Raw genomic sequence first — 16,428 nt, 5'->3', positions numbered from 1 at the left:
TTTAATTTTTAAATAAATTAAGAATAGTAGCATCAATCTTACTGAGGATGAATAAATTCTTGAATCAGAAAGTTTGGGCATGGGTGTGAAACACTGAACTCGAAAACTCTGAGCATTTCCTCCCTTTTTCATTTGGGAGACCAGAAATAAACAAGAGGTAGAAGTGCAAAATTAGTTTTATTTTGAAAAGCATATTCACTTGCAAGAGTTTCATTTTTTTCCCCCTTACCATATCTTAAAATGGCCATGAACTTACTGACATTGTTGAAGTCAGTTTTACTTAAAATGCTTAGAGTTTCTTTACCAAAAAGAATCCTTTTCAAGGAAAGTCCTGAAAATTAATCCTTTACAAAGCACTATGTGGATGAATATCACTGATTAACTATCATTTAAAGAATTACTTTTAACTTTAGAAGACATCACAATACAAATAATAAAAAAATCTCGTTGAGATGAAACTCAACAATTATTTAATCAGTTTATAACACAAGAGAATGTTTAATCTACATGATTTACCAATTAAAGACTGCACCCTGATGTGTCTTCAGCAACATGAGAGCTAAAACAAAATTGTCTCAGAGGGTCTCAAGATGGGCAATGCCTTGTAAAGGCACAAACGTTTAGAGAGGTAGGTAGGTTTAGTGTCTCTCCCAGACAATGGGATGCACTTCTGTTGACCCCTACTAGCCTCAGCATTTGGGATATTCTTGGACATTATAAGCGACCATTATAAGAGGATGCTCTTGTGACAATTACTGTGAGCGTCAGTTTTGATTTCTGAAACATCACGACTTTTCAACCCAGAGACTCAAAGCTCTCTGGGAAAGTGTCCAGCCTCTCTGCTGACCCATGGGTACCTGGGGCAAGCTCTGTGTTTCCTGAAACCTGACAGTGTGAGAAGAAACCTCATAGTAGGCATTAAAAATGGGACTTGTGCTGCATGCTCAGTGGCATCTGACTCTGCAACCCTATGGACTATAGCCTGCCAGGCTCCTCCATCCATGGGATTTTAAAGGCAAGAATTCTGGAGTGCATTGCTATTCTCTTCTCCAAAGAAAGAATTAGAAAAGCATTGCCATGGTTTTACATTAGGATCAGACAAGTTGTAAACGGTTTTGATTTGCTAGCATTTTTTAAACAGCTACTGACAATGATGTTTTATAAGTTGGGATAAGAGAGATTACCTATAAAGCAGAACTTCTGGTAAATCCATATTCTCTTCTGCTAGAGAACTTCCTTTAAATTTCTCTAACCCAGATAAGACACAGTTTTTTAATGTGTCTTAAGGTAAGAGTCGGACACGACTGAGCGACTTCACTTTCACTTTTCATTTTTATGCATTGGAGAAGGAAATGGTAACTCACTCCAGTGTTCTTGCCTTGAGAATCCTAAGGACAGGGGAGCCTGGGGGGCTGCCATCTAGGGGGTCGCACAGAGTCAGACACGACTGAAGCAACTTAGCAGCAGCAGCAGCAAGGTAAATTTAACATGTGAGATTTTTTTTCCCATTGGCTAAATTCAAAATACAATGATAATCACTAAGTTTAATTCTTTTCTTTTTTAAAAGTATAGTCAAAGCTATGGTTTCTTTCCAGTAGTCATGTATGGATGTCATTGGAAAAGATCCTGATTCGGGGAAAGATTGAAGGCAAAAGGAGAAAGGGGTGGCAGAGGACGAGATGGTTAGACAGTATCTTGACTCACTGGACATGAATATGAGCAAGCTCCAGGAATTAGCAAAGGGCAGGGAAGCCTGGCATGCTGCAGTACATGGGGTCACAAAGAGTTGGACATGACAGTGACTGAACAACAACAAAATAGTTGCTATATATTATATTAATTAATATATATATATTAATATATATATCCCAGGTGGCGCTAGTGGCAAAGAGCTCTGCTGCCAATGGAGGAGGCATAAGAGATGTGGGTTCAGTGCTTGGGTTGGGAAGATCCCTTGGAGGAAAACATGGCAATCCACTCTAGTATCATTGCCTAGAGAGTCCCACTGATAGAGTAGCCTGGCAGGTCACACACCACAGGGTCGCAAAGAGTCAGATGTGACTGAAGCAACTTAACACACACACACAATATTGTATGTTACAGGTGTACCTGTAGTAACTTACAAATTTTAAAGGTTATACTACATTCAGACATAACGACTGAACAACAGTTGCTATAAAATATTGGCTTTATTTCCCATGTTGTACAATATAAGCTACAAGAATATATTGTGCAATTCTGGGAATATTATATTCACATATAGATTTCAGTATGTGTACCACTTGACAAGCAAAGACAGCCTCCGTTTAAGATATTCTGGTCATTCTGAAAGACTTAACATGAATACAGAATATACAGGTTCCAACTATTTTTCTACCTGTAGGATTCAGAACCATGGTGATAGCTGTACAGAATATCACATGACATTCTTTATGTAAAATCTCTTTTCTACTTATCTACTGTAACTGCTACTGCTTCTTGCTTTCACCTGGCCATCACAAAAGCACTTTAGAACTGTCTGATACTCTGGGGTGCAAGACTTGGCATGCAAGCAACCTAGTACCTTTTGTCGCCACGGCTAAAATTAGAACTATTTAAAATCTGGAAGGGATTTCAGAAACCATCTGGAGTTCTAGACCAACTTCTTTGGTTTACATGTGCTATCTATACTGAGTTTCAGACAGGTGACAGAACTTCTTGAAGTGCACTTATCCAGTCAATGGCAGAACTGTGGCTAGAACTCAGGTTTCTGGCTTCCTGGTCCAGTCCTCTTCCTCCAAACACTGTTTTATCATTTCAAATTCTGTAAATCTGAAGCTGTTGTTCAGTCACTCAGTCATGTCTGACTTCACGCCCCATGGACTGCAGCACTCCAGGCTTCCCTGTCCTTCACCATCTCCCAGCGCTTGCTCAAACTCATGTCCATTGAGTTGGAAGTATGGTAGGCATAAGATGGACTTTGAAACTAAAGTGACACAATTTCAAAGTCTGATTTAGTATGTAACAAGTCTTCTATCATCTCTGGATGGGACATTTCTTAACCTGAAAATAAGGCTAAAATGGGGGTGACAGCATCTACCCACAGGGCTTCCCAGGTGGTGCCGGTGGTAAAGAGATCACTTGCAATGCAGGAGACGAAAGAGACCCAGGTTCAGTCCCTGGGTCGGGAAGATCCCCTGGAGAAGGAAATGGCAGCCCACTCCAGCGTTCTTGCCTGGAGAATCCCATGGACAGAGGGCCCTGGTGGGCTACAGTGCATGGGGTCACAAAGAGTCGGACATGACTGAAGTGACTTGGCACGCGTGCAAGCATCTACCCAGGTTAGAGATGACACAGGTCAAGAACCTAGCACATTTCCTGGTACATGGAGGTGCCCTAGGGAGAGCAGTGATGACAGGTAAGGCCACAATTATAATTTGACACTTTGAAAAAATTAGGAATGTATTGGGTAGGCCAAAAAGTTTGTTCGGTTATAAGTAACAATAGAAGTCATATTTTTTTTTCATTTTGATGATGAATTTTACTGACCAATGTATTCACTAACTGAACAACTTTTTGGCCAACCCAATACCTTAGTCAAATCCAGTACCTTCTATTAAATATGGTATCTGCCATCATTTATTGAACATTTTTCTGAAGTTATTTCTGTTTAAAATAGAAAGTATTTTATAAGTTTAACTTATGGAGTGAAGCAGAATGTCTTGATATCTGTTCTGATATTAACCATGATCTTCAAATGATACTTTAGTTTTAATACTTCAAGATTTGACCTAAAAGTCTAAGATTATGCTATTTATGGCCTTTTAGATAATATATATTTTAGTCAACTCCCTCTTTGACACATTGAAGAAACCAAAAAACTTCCACAGAAGCTAAAACAATAATCACAGCAATGCAGGATGCTCAGAAAGAAGGGTGATGGTGTATGGCTGTGTGGGCTGCTCATGGACAATGACAGAAGGTACCATCCTCCTTCATGGTACAGCCCCAAAACAATGGACACAAATCTAGGGCAGTGCCCATCTTTTTGGACCTTAGTCACTGGTACAATTATTTAAACAGAACCCTACAATTATTTAAACAGAACCCTAAGAATTTAGTCAGAAATATTAGGAACTATTATCAGGCTTCCTAGGTGGCGCTAGTGGTAAAGAACCTGTGGGCCAATGCAGGAGACACAAGAGGTTTGAGCCCCTAAGTCAGAAGATTCCCCTGGAGAAGGGAATGGCCACCTACTCCAGTATTTTTGCCTGGGAAATCCCATGGACAGAGGAGCCTGGCGGGCTACAGTCCATAGGGCTGCAAAGAGTCAGACACGACTGAGCACATATCTCCCTTCAAATTAGGAACTATTAAGATGCTTCATTAATCAAAAGGATTTTAAGACCAGGAACACCATGAGTGATTTATTATTACTCTTAGGACAAGTTTCACAGAATTTTCAGCAGTCTTTTCCATGCATGGGGCATCACGCAGAAAAAGATTCTTTAGTAAAACACCTGATTTCTTTTTTCTTTTTTATTTTTATTTTTTTTACTTTTTAAATTTTTTTAAAATTTAAAATCTTTAATTCTTACATGCGTTCCCAAACATGAACCCCCCTCCCACCTCCCTCCCCATAACATCTCTCTGGAGGCAGGATCAGTGTTTTGTAGAATAATTGATTTATGTAGAAATATTAGTATGTATTCTAAAATGAAGCAAATTTCCTTTGGATAAAAAGTATATCCTTTATAAGGAATTAAGCTCTCATACTGTAGCCCCTGTACTCTTATCTAGGTTGGTTAAAACCACTACGTAATGACTCAGTGCTGTGTGCTTGTGTGTGTACACATTTCCCTCTGCATCTGAAGGTGGGAGGCTCCATTCCCTTACTTACTCAGGAAACACTTTAATTGGAATAGCAAAAGTTTGTCACTGATGCCTGAATAAAATTGTTCCTTTCAATCTTTTATCTGTAATAGACTCAGGTTCCTAACAGTATTTATAGGGTCATTATTTTCAACTGCTTCTTGACACCTAACAATATTATTTTAAGCTACAGCCAAGTGGATTTCCAATAATTATATAATGTCTCTTGGTAATGATTTGTTGCTTAAGATACACATTCTACTTTACCTTTCAACACATACTTGATAACCTCTCATTTACTAACTGTAATTGAGGCAAATTCAGTCTTGGCTAATTAGGGGCTCTTAGTACCCCCTCATCTATGTTATTCTTAATGACATATCAATAGAATTAGAGTCTACTTTTTTGTTTTTAATTACAATAATACAAGTGTGCAACTTAAAAATATTAGAATGTTTAAGGACACTGTAACTATTTTACAAATAACAAGTCCAATGTCCTCCTGGGGATATTCAAAATGACAAAACCTTCATAACCAAAACAGAATGGTTTTTTGTTATGGGTTCCTTTTAGAAGCAAACCTACAGCCATGCCTGATGCTTAGGCATTGGAAGGAAAGTGCAATATACCCCTATAGCCATGACGATAGAACGAGAACATCATTTTAACGTTGGCCTCCTTGCATCTACTTTAGTTAGCTCCCTTTGTCAATTGCTGCCATACAGAAGTCTCAAAAGAAGTTTGGTGAATGGAGGGGAGTGGAAGCGGGAAATATTTTTACGAAGAAATTCTACCTCTGTTACAAACTGAGGATGGGTTCTGTAGTAAAAAGGTCACCAAGACAAAAAATTGAAGATGTTAAGAAGTGTGTAACACGCAGAAACACACACACACAGACATGCGTAGTGGTCTATTTATAGAATGACTCTACCATTTTTTCAACATAGAAAATGTGCTTCCACTATACCAAGAAGAAACATTAACGGGAATAACATAAACTCTTCTTTTCTGTTCAACATGTTTGAAAATTACCACATAAGCAAAAAAAAGTAAAAGAGAACTTGGAAGTGAAACATATGCTCGTAAATTCAGAGCAATACCAAATGGAAGCAGAAGTTGCTAATACGGTTTCAGTATTTTGTAAAAGAGCCAGCTGGATGGATGATAATTTTTCTACCCCTGCAGGGCATCAAAGCTTTTCGGAAATCATTCTCTTCACACATATTAACACTTAGCTTATTAAAACAGATGATACTTTTATTGTAAAGCAGCCTGGGTAGAGGCTAGAAACATAAACTACGAAAGAGAAGGCTCATTTTGACCACCCAACCCAACAAACAGCAAACACTGACACGACAGACCATGGTGGAGAGGATGACGTAGCAAGACCTTCTGTAACTGCCACAGCTGAAGTGTCACCATGAAGCCCGTGAATTGCTGTTGTGAAAACATTTGCAGTAACTTGCATAATTAAATGAAATTGCCAGAAAAGCATTTCTAAAATGCAGAGAAGATGTACATAAATAAATACAGTTCAGAGCAAACATTACACATCAGAATCAGCAATGGAATGGATTATGCAAAGTTATGTCATCAGCAAAGTACCATTTCCTTTGAACTGACTGCTGCCTAATTACAAATAAGTGACAACATTGTTATTGAAATGGACTGCTCTCTTCGTCTCTTTTACAGATACTCAGTGGATGAAACTTGTGGATCAAGGCATCTAACACTATAACCTCCCCTTTCTAGGAGCTGCCATGCCCCTGTGAAGACCTCCACGAGACCGGAGCAGCATTCTATCTGTTAGCAAACCTTAGTACTGGAAAACAAGATGAAAAGACACACTAACAGTACAGTGGCAGATATCTGGCTTTACTGCGACTTTTTTCTTTGTTTGCATGAAGAATATCATATTGACTTAAAAAAAACTTTTATACTAGGGGCCAAATACATTACAGTATTATTCTGTTTACGGATTGCTGCAAAGGCAAGTGATGTAAGCTGTACGCAACGGTAAACTGGACATCTTCTTGCTTGCTAAAATGAACCTTTGAATGATTTTGAGATTCTCATTCTAATAGTGACAGTTTTCAAGTACAGGAAAAAAAATCTATGAAGACTTCTGTCAGCAGTCAAAGAAACAAAACAATAAACTATTAGTTGTGTAGAAGAAAAAAAAGGAAAAAAGAGTGATTTGCAGACACACCCTCAAAATGCAACTTTTCCCTTCGCAGTACATCTACAATGCCAGCTGACTCTGGAAGAGTAGCTACTTACATCGAACAACTTTTCTATGTACATTTCTTCATTGACCTTTTCTCGAAGAATGTCTTGATTTTGCCGAACAAACATAATATAGGTATCTGCCAGATCCATTCCTGGTTTCTGTTGTAAGGAAAAAGCAGGGGGAATAGAACAATATTAGGTTTTGATTGTGAAAATTTATTTAATCACCACCCTAGAAAATCATTCATTATATCATTTCAAAAGCTACACTAGAAAAATATGCTTAAGATCAACGACTGTCATTGTTCAGTTGCCTAGTCGTATCCGACTCTTTGCGACCCTATGGACTGCAGCACTCCAGGCCTCTCTGTCCCTCACCATCCCCTGAAGCTTGCCCAAGTTCATGCCCATTGCATCAGTAATTAAAAAAAAAAAAAAGATCAACAATGGACAACTTCAAATTCCATAATTAAAGTAAATAAAAGTTTACTATTGAGGTCTATAACCTGAGGTCATAGTTATTGTTCATCATTTAGATGATTAGAAATATGTGCTTGTAAGATAGTAGATACCTTTTTTAAAAAATGGCTACCTTGCTAAGCCAATACGCTCAGTATAAATAAGTTTTTCCCAAAATTCCCATAATCAATAATCATTTCTTAATTGCAACTACAACTTCTTTCTCAGCATTTCTGGCTGGTTTATCCATATATATTTAAAAAATGTTAGCTTTCCTTGGGTTGCCTTCCTCAACTACTATGGGTGTTCATGGAATACAAAATAAGTTTTCTTATTAGGGAGATATTGAACAAAAAACATTTAATGCATTACAAAATAAAAAGGAAATGAAAATTTGGTGGGTTATCCATTGCTTCGGCTCATCCATATTTATCAATACTACCTCAAGGACTTATATTATTTTAGAAATGCGATAAGACTATGGATGAACTAGTCTCCTATGAAGAGCCAAAGGTGTGGACTAGCTAACTTTCCAAAGTTATCCAACATTTCACATCTTCTAATGTTAGATGAGACAGGGCAGTTAATAAAAGTCCTCCTTGCTATGGAATCTACAAAATCTGCACAAGGAGGGGACGAAACTCTGAATGGTTCCTCAGGAGTATTCCTTCTAAACTTATCTTTAGTTCTTTATAGTTTCACATAGCTTGACTAGATGATTTATATACTCTATACCTGGAGTTGATTCATAGTCTGTACTGAGTTATTCATTTAATTAGAATAGGTCAATAATATGATGAAATGGTAAAACTGATGCCCACATAAGTCAGTGAGTTGTGCATCATTTCATATCTGTAGGATGCACTTATATAAGCCATCAATGGACTCTTCACAAAAGTAAATAACATAAGGAAATTAGGTGAAAGAAGATGTGAATCATTTAACTATTCAGGAAGATCCCCTGGAGAAGGAAATGGCAAAGTATTCCAGTATCCTTGCCTGGAAAATCCCATGGATAGAGGAACCTGGTGGGCTGCAGTTCATGGGGTTGCAAAGAGCTGGGCATGACTGAGTGACTAAAACACTGCAGGAAAGACAAGATATACCTCTGAGTGATGTTAGGACAGTGGTCATGCCTTTTCCTTAAATGAACGACAGAAATCTTAACCAGTGCACAGTGCAGACATTGGCATATCTCATTAATAAAAATTAATTTGACTTTTTGCTAACAAAGTTATTTCTGGGCAATGAAAATCCCAGGAAGTACTTACTGTTCTTATACATAGCTTAAAGGGAAATTTATATCACATACACTGAAGGATACTTTCAAACATAACCTTGATATAACAAAATTCATGACTAGTTATAACCAGAAACAACTATTTATATAAACGTCTTTATTAATCTTTCCTTCAAGAGCATTCCTACACAATGCAGAAAATATATTCCAAACTTACCAAAATCATTTTGGTGTTTTTCTACATAATCCTCATCAGCAATGTTTGAAAGTTTAAATAATTGCAAGGATACTCAAGAGAAACCTAGGTGATTTTCTTCTTTGGGGGCAAGTGGTGTTATACTGAGATTTCCAGTGAAAAGGTGGGGTAATTTGTACAGGATTATTAGCTACTATTAACAGTTGAAGCCCGTAAGATAAGGATCTCTCTCCGTGTCTCTCAAACTTTGTCAAAACACTAAAAATTAGTACATTCAGAAAACATACTGCTGCAGAATGAAAATGACAGAGTAATTTTCCACATATGATAACAAGTCAGTTCCACCTGTGAGTTTGTCAAGTGCTTGGAAAGGAAACACTATGATATGTATAATACCAAGGCAACAGGGTTTTGCCCAGTTGGACTGAGAGTTAAAGAATAAACACATGTGAGGCTTGCCTCCTCCACTGTTTTGCCTCACCCCATTTTCATTTCTGCCTTTCAAAAGAGGAGTATGCATATAAGTTTACAATAGTTAAACACTGGACCCATCAGACTCACTGGAAACTGAGTTATAGCCAGGTGAAATGGAGAATGATGCCTTTATACACCTGCCACAGACTCGGAAGGTAATTTTCTGTTTCTTTGATCACTTTTAAGATAACATTAGACATCATGAAACATTGTCCAGGAAAAACGTATCTTTTGCCATCTGAAACTAACAAACACTTTACAATTTAAGCCTAAAAGAAAACTCTGTGCTGTTCCCTTTGGCAGACCGAAGGGCTATAATACTGAAATGTGTAAGCTGAGACAGTTTTACAACTAAGAAAATTAGAATCCCTGGTTGGGGGTGTTAAGTAAGGCTCATTTAAGTTTATTTCAACAGATTAAGTGTCGTCTTTTTCTTCTTGAAATTACATTTTCTCCCCTTTGGCAAATTAAGCTCTGCTTGCCTAGTAAACAAAACCTACAATTTTTACATTCCTCATTAGCATTATTTCTTCCTTTATCTTTGAGCTGTTTACCTATTCTTGAAACTGTGACATACGGGAATTTCACACCTAGTGAATATATTTTCATGTAGCTTGTGGCATGAAACTATAATCATTAAAAGAATATACACAAGTAAGAATAACTGCAACAGCTGGTGACATTTACCAATTAGAATTATAGTTCTTTAAAACACTTCATCGTTCCTTTGGTGTATGAAGGGTAATTATCTCTGATAAATTGCTGAAAAAGATATAATTTTCCTTTTAAACAGTTTTTACTTACAGTACAAATGTGTTTGGATAGAAGACATTATCGCTGGTTCAGTGCTCCTTCGTGCTAAGACTCTTGCTTTATGGCAGTAAAATTTACATACTTTGGAAGTCACTGTGTCTCATTCCATTAATACACATTATCTTATTAGGAAATAAAGTTTAGTCAGAAAACAAAAACTGAACACACTTGGTTCAGTTTTCATTTTCTGGTGCGTAAATGAAAGGCATGCATGTGACTGCAACAGCCAGACAGAATATTGCTGCACATTTTGGTGCCAAGTGGGTGTCCTCAGTCTTATCAAAGGAATAGCCGGTTCAACTCAACAACTGCAGATTTGGATGAGTTTTTATCAAGAATATTACGTTCTAGAGAGGTACACTTAGAAATGTTTTCTATACTGGTAATTATCAGTTCAGTCACTCGGTCATGTCTGACTTTTTGTGACCCCATCGAATGCAGCACACCAGGCTTCCCTGTCCATCACCAACTCCCAGAGCTTGCTCAAACTCTTGTCCATCGAGTCAGGGATGCCATCCAACCATCTCATCCTCTGTCATCCCCTTCTCCTCCTGCTTTCAATCTTTACAAGCAACAGGGTCTTTTCCAATGGGTCAGTTCCTTGCATCAGGTGGCCAATGTATTGGAGTTTCAGCTTCAGCATCAGTCCTTCCAATGAATATTCAGGACTGATTTCTGATTTCCTTTAGGATGCACTGGTTTGATCTTGTAGTCCAAGGGACTCTCAAGAGTCTTCTCCAACACCACATTTCAAAAGGATCAACTCTTTGGCGCTCAGCTTTCTTTATAGTTCAACTCTCACATCCATACATGACTATTGGAAAAATCATAGCTTAGACTAGATGGACCTTTGTTGGCAAAGTAATTTATAATTATAGTTTTCTTAACAAAGGAGAAAATAACGATTAAAGACCATACAGTAAGCACATGCGTGTTAAGTTGCTTCAGTTGGTTCCAACTCTTCGTCACCCTATGGACTAGAGCCTACCAGGCTCTTCTGTCCATGGAGTTCTTCAGGCAAGAATACGGGGTGGGTTGCCATGCCCTCCTCCAGGGGATCTTCCTGACTCAGGGATCTAACCCGTGTCTCTTATGTCTCTCGCATTTGCAGGAGGGTGCTTTACCACCAGTGCCATCCGGGAAGCCCTACAGCAAGCACATTATGTATAAAATACTGGGTCTCCTGCATTGCAGGCAGATTCTTTACCATCTGAGGCACCAGGAAAGCCCTGCTGCTGCTAAGTCACTTCAGCCGTGTCTGACTCTGTGCGACCCCATAGACGGCAGCCCACTAGGGTCCCCGTCCCTGGGATTCTCCAGGCAAGTACACTGGAGTGGGTTGCCATTTCCTTCTCCAATGCATGAAAGTAAAAAGTGAAAGTGAAGTCGCTCAGTCGTGTCCGACTCTTAGCGACCCCATGGACTGCAGCCTACGAGGCTCCTCCATCCATGGGATTTTCCAGGCAAGAGCACTGGAGTGGGGTGCCATTGCCTTTACCCCTAAAAGAGAGTCAATGTTGTTTTCCATTCTCCATTTAAACCTTTGAGATCTTCAGTTCACTAAGCACTAACTTCTCCATCTTGCTTTTTAGGGTAGTAATCTCTAAATCAAAATAAGACTTCCTGGATTACTTTTAAGTTGATTCAGAAAAGAACAGAATGTGGCTAATGAAATGACAGTACAAGGTAAAACATCTAAAAAATTCCCCCAGGGGCATAAAGAAATCGATACATATGGAAGGGAATAGCGTATGGAAAGGTGAGTTCCTCTGACTTGGGCCGCATAAGAAACAGAATACACCAGCGAGTGAATGTGTTTAAGTAAGGGTGCAGACTCCAGCACATTTTCTCCCAGCGTTAATCACTAGTTAACTTAGTGAGATGAACATGCCGTTCAAAAAAAGAAAGAAAAAATTCCTCGTTAATTATATGCTACAAATGCTCTTACTTCCTGCTGCTGCACCTAATTCCACAGGTGCAAGTCTTCACTTTCCTCATTCATGGGTAGGTGGGTGCAGTGCTGTAGACATTTTTCACAGCTACAGATTTAGATACAGAAGAAGCTGCTTAACCTTCCACGGAAGGTTAACAATACACTATGCAAACACTGTCATGGTGTCTATTTAACAAGAAGACAAATTTTTAAATATACTATTCCCGTCTCAAAGATTAATAGAAGCTACAGTTTAATTGACTTAATTTGAAAGTGCACGTCTCATAACCTAGAAAAGCCTGCCTTGAAGAAACAATCAGGAGTGGAACTCTGATATCTTGATTTATGATAATGTGCATGCTTCATAAATGAAATACCTGCACCTGGTCATTATTTTAATTTGCAAGAAAAATGGATCTTCTGAGATTTAAAACAATAGCATGTCTCTTCAATCTGAAGTTGTGGTAGAAAAAATTCACATTTCCATTCTGGCATTTCAGATTCAGGAAAAGTCTATGACTGATGATCAGAGAACACAAGACCTAATTGTACAAACACACAACTTATCTGAGGTACCTTTAACAACAACATATTTTTTTAAATTGTTTAATATGTTCCTTATTAGTTTGGAATTTATGCAGCAATTTCTATGTTTTATATTTGAGTGAAAATGCTCTTAACATTAAGCTTCTCAAAAGAATTTGGAGTAGTTTAAGAAGTTATGTACACTCAAATACTTAAAATTAAAAAAAAAGTTTTGAGTATAGCTGTGATGATTATATGTAAAACATACATACACTTTTTTAAGCCAAATTTTCTAAAAACTAGAATAATTATGTTGTATTCACATAGAAAATCAAAAGGAAAGAAACCGAACTAAGGTCTTCGAATTAGATTTATTCCAACTTAAATATAAGCCCAGGATGAGGACTAGTTCATAAAAAGGGGCAGAAGAAATGTAAATAATGGAAAAGTCATATGGATATATAATTTTCAAGATTTCCTAATAACTGTTTATCCAGTTTTTTAAAACAAATTATTTCCAGCAGCAGCCACAGACACCTTTCCCTTTGTTAAATGTAGCGCTATTCAAAATTCGATTAATTCACAGTATAATGCATTTTGAACCCAAATTAGGAAGTGGGAAATTCTGAATTAGATGATGGTATGCACATCCATTTGAAAACATCTCTTGGACTTGGAGCATGTAACATGTATGTTTTAAGTATGTAATTTCATTCAGTCCCACATTCTAAGGGAGAGGGTTCCATTACTCCAGGATCTTGCTCTGGATAAGGGTCTTCTGTTTGCTCCCTGTAAGCACAGTCAGTAAAAAAGTAGATTCCTATCACAATGCTGTGAGAATATCTTACATTAGAATCTGCTATAATTAACACTCCTATAGTTTATGCAGCCATATTGTTCAAACTCTTAAAATTCACCTGAAAGCTTCACACTATTCCTTCTAAATAGTGACATATTTTATGTATTCATTGATTTAAGTGCTAGCATGATCAAACATTTTTGTTGTATCGTGGCAGAAAACCTTCCAAAGAGGAGGTTATTTTAAATATTAAAAGGAATATTGAATAGTAATTTAAAATAATAGCCTCAAGTACTCAAGGAAAAGAGGCAGGTTGGTTTTCAACTGAGACTCATGGGCTTAATTTTCATCTTACTATGAGTTTCCCACTTGAGGTCACGAGCGTATAGTATCTCTCTTGCTATTTTTGATTGACAAGATCACTAATGTCTCAAGAGTTTTGACAATTAGCTGCTGATACAGAGAGGAAAGTGCTAACATGTATGTCACATATTAGCTTTATACTATTATTTTCATTATTATATACACTCAATATTATATTTCATTATTATGTGTAATAATTAGGGTGATTATGAAGATATTAAATCTCCCATTTATAATACAGTTGTAACCTTTCCCCTATCTATAGTTGCTATGATGTCAACTATAGAAACTAGACTGAGGACTTGAAGAAGTAAAACTTAAATGCTGTGGGTATTATTTAATTTCACCTTTAAAATTCAGATTGCCTGGGGTTGTCTTATTTGGCACTAATTTGGAACCTTTCAGATTTTGGCCTAAAGGACACATGAGGATGCTAGAATGTTAGGGTCTGGAGGCTGTTCATGGATTTACCTTCTGTAAGAAGAATGAGACAGACAAGAAAACCAAAGAAACAAAGATGAAAGAAGTAAAGCACTCTTCTAGGAAGAACAGAAGGCTACCTCCCCTGCTCCTCTAATGGCGAGACTCTCAGCCTGGTCCTGGTGCGACCTGCCTCTGCAGGTGAACACGTCCCAGTGGGCACGCGCACCATTCCCCATGTTCTGCCTGGCTCTCACTCTGACGTAAAGCACTGAGTGTTCCAGCGGCCTCATCTAAGTAACAAGCAGTGCCTGAACAAAGGAAGGAGGAAAGACGCCTCTTGTCACTGAACTGACTGGCTGTACGCTTAAAAGTCATCACTGGCACATGCAAGGTGCTTGAGAGTCTAAAATAAAAGGAAAATAAATGAAAAGCAATCTAATGTTTTTCACCCTGTGGAAAACAAATGGTTTTTCTTTTGGAAAATGGTCATGTTCTGAAGCAGAGGGTGCAGGGCAATGTATGGTGCAGGGAGCATCATTCCAGGGAGAAGCGAAGACAATCCTGTTTATATCAATAGTGTGTGACAGTTATAAAGCACATAATATATACTTTTATTATTTTTATAATATATATTGATATTTACTTCATTATTTTTATAAACAAATATGTACTTTTATTATTATTTAATATTATGCACATTAATATGTGCATCAAATCCTCAAAAGAACCTACAGAAGGAGACAGCACAGGGATGGCAGCAGTATTGTCACTGCCCAGGTGGGAAGCCCAGGGGTCAGACTGCCAGGAAGAGGCAAAGGCGGGACTTGAACTGAGATCCTGGACTCCACACCAAGCCTGTTCAATATAGTATGCTGTGTGCTTAGTCGCTCACATTGCCACTCTTTGCAACCCCTTGGACTGTAGCCCACGAGGCTCCTCTGTCCATGGGACTTCCCAGGCAAGAGTGGTTGACTCCAGTGTGAATTGGAGTGGGTTGCCATTTCCTTCTCCAGGGAACCGTCCCAACCCGGGATTGAACCCATGTCTCTTCTGTTTCCTGCATTGACAGGCAGGTTCTTTACCACCAGGACCACTGTAGGAGCCCACACAGTATAGAGCTGAATTCAAGTCACACTGTGGAGAATTGGAAGGTTAGAAATCTTTGGCAAGTGTTAGAGAACGTTTGAGAGAACTGTTAATGAAGACAGGAAAAGGATAAGCCACCTCCACCTTCTCAGGGAGGACCCAGGATCAGGCAGCAGCGCTAAGCAGCCCATCCAGGGGGAGTTTCCTTGTCCTCGGTCACCGTCAACCTCATCTGGTCCTCCAGGTCTCTCTAGCTGTCACCTCACTGACCAGCACAGAGATCATATGTGATGTGTGTAATAATGGCAGCAGGATAACCTGCAATAGGCACTGTTCACATACATACCCACACCAAAATGCCCGATAACTCAACGACCTATAAAGCAAAATTTCAGAATTGGAGTTGGAAAGGGCTTTTACAAAAAATTTATTTGGTTCCATCCGGTCTATGCTGTGGCAGGTGGGGTCTTCATTGCCGTGTGCAGACTCTCTAGTTATGATGCGTGGGCTCACTTGTTGTGAGGCATGTAGGATCTTAGTTTCCTAACCTGGAATCGAACCTGTGTCCTTTGCATTGCCAGGCAGATTCTCAGCCTCTGGACCATGAAAGAAGCCCCAGAAACGGCTTTTAAATGTCCCTTTAAATGTTAAATGTCATCTGGTTGTTTCCCCCACATAGTTCAGCAATCTGCAGTGCCACACCTGGCAAAGAGTAGAGTAATTACTACTATACTATATCACCTTTGTAAAAAATTTTAGTTTCTTTTTTTTTGTTCTTAGTATACTGATGTAACCCAGCTCCCACTGGGGTTTTGTTACTGATCCTTGTTCTGTCCTCTTGACTGATAAATATTGAGGCTTCCTCTTCTGCAAAATGGGAACTCCATCCATTAAACAGGACTCTCTTGTCTCTTAGGTTTTTCCTCCCTCAAGAGTAATATCCTGATTTCCTTTTTTTTTTTTTTTCTCTATAAGCCATTATTTCTAGATTCCCTTAACTATGCTGGCTGCTCTCTACAATAGGAGGTAAACTAAAA

The 16,428-nt window shown here is 38.4% G+C and overlaps 1 protein-coding gene across 19 annotated transcripts in view; it reads right to left on the bottom strand.

Annotated features, from left to right (window-relative positions):
* Positions 1 to 16,428, bottom strand: part of CADPS2 (calcium dependent secretion activator 2) — a 569,431-nt gene that overhangs the window by 20,710 nt on the left and 532,293 nt on the right. For all 19 annotated transcript variants that reach the window (XM_018046978.1, XM_013963420.2, XM_013963421.2 and 16 more), the window contains one exon: positions 7,132 to 7,239. In XM_018046978.1, the coding sequence (XP_017902467.1) occupies positions 7,132 to 7,239 (108 nt within the window). The remainder of the gene's footprint in view (positions 1 to 7,131; positions 7,240 to 16,428) is intronic.

The sequence above is a fragment of the Capra hircus genome, chromosome 4 (genome assembly GCF_001704415.2).
Source record: "Capra hircus breed San Clemente chromosome 4, ASM170441v1, whole genome shotgun sequence".
Classification (NCBI taxonomy): Eukaryota; Metazoa; Chordata; class Mammalia; order Artiodactyla; family Bovidae; genus Capra; species Capra hircus.
Note: the sequence above shows the minus strand (reverse complement) of the source record. Positions and strands in the feature narration are given on the sequence as shown.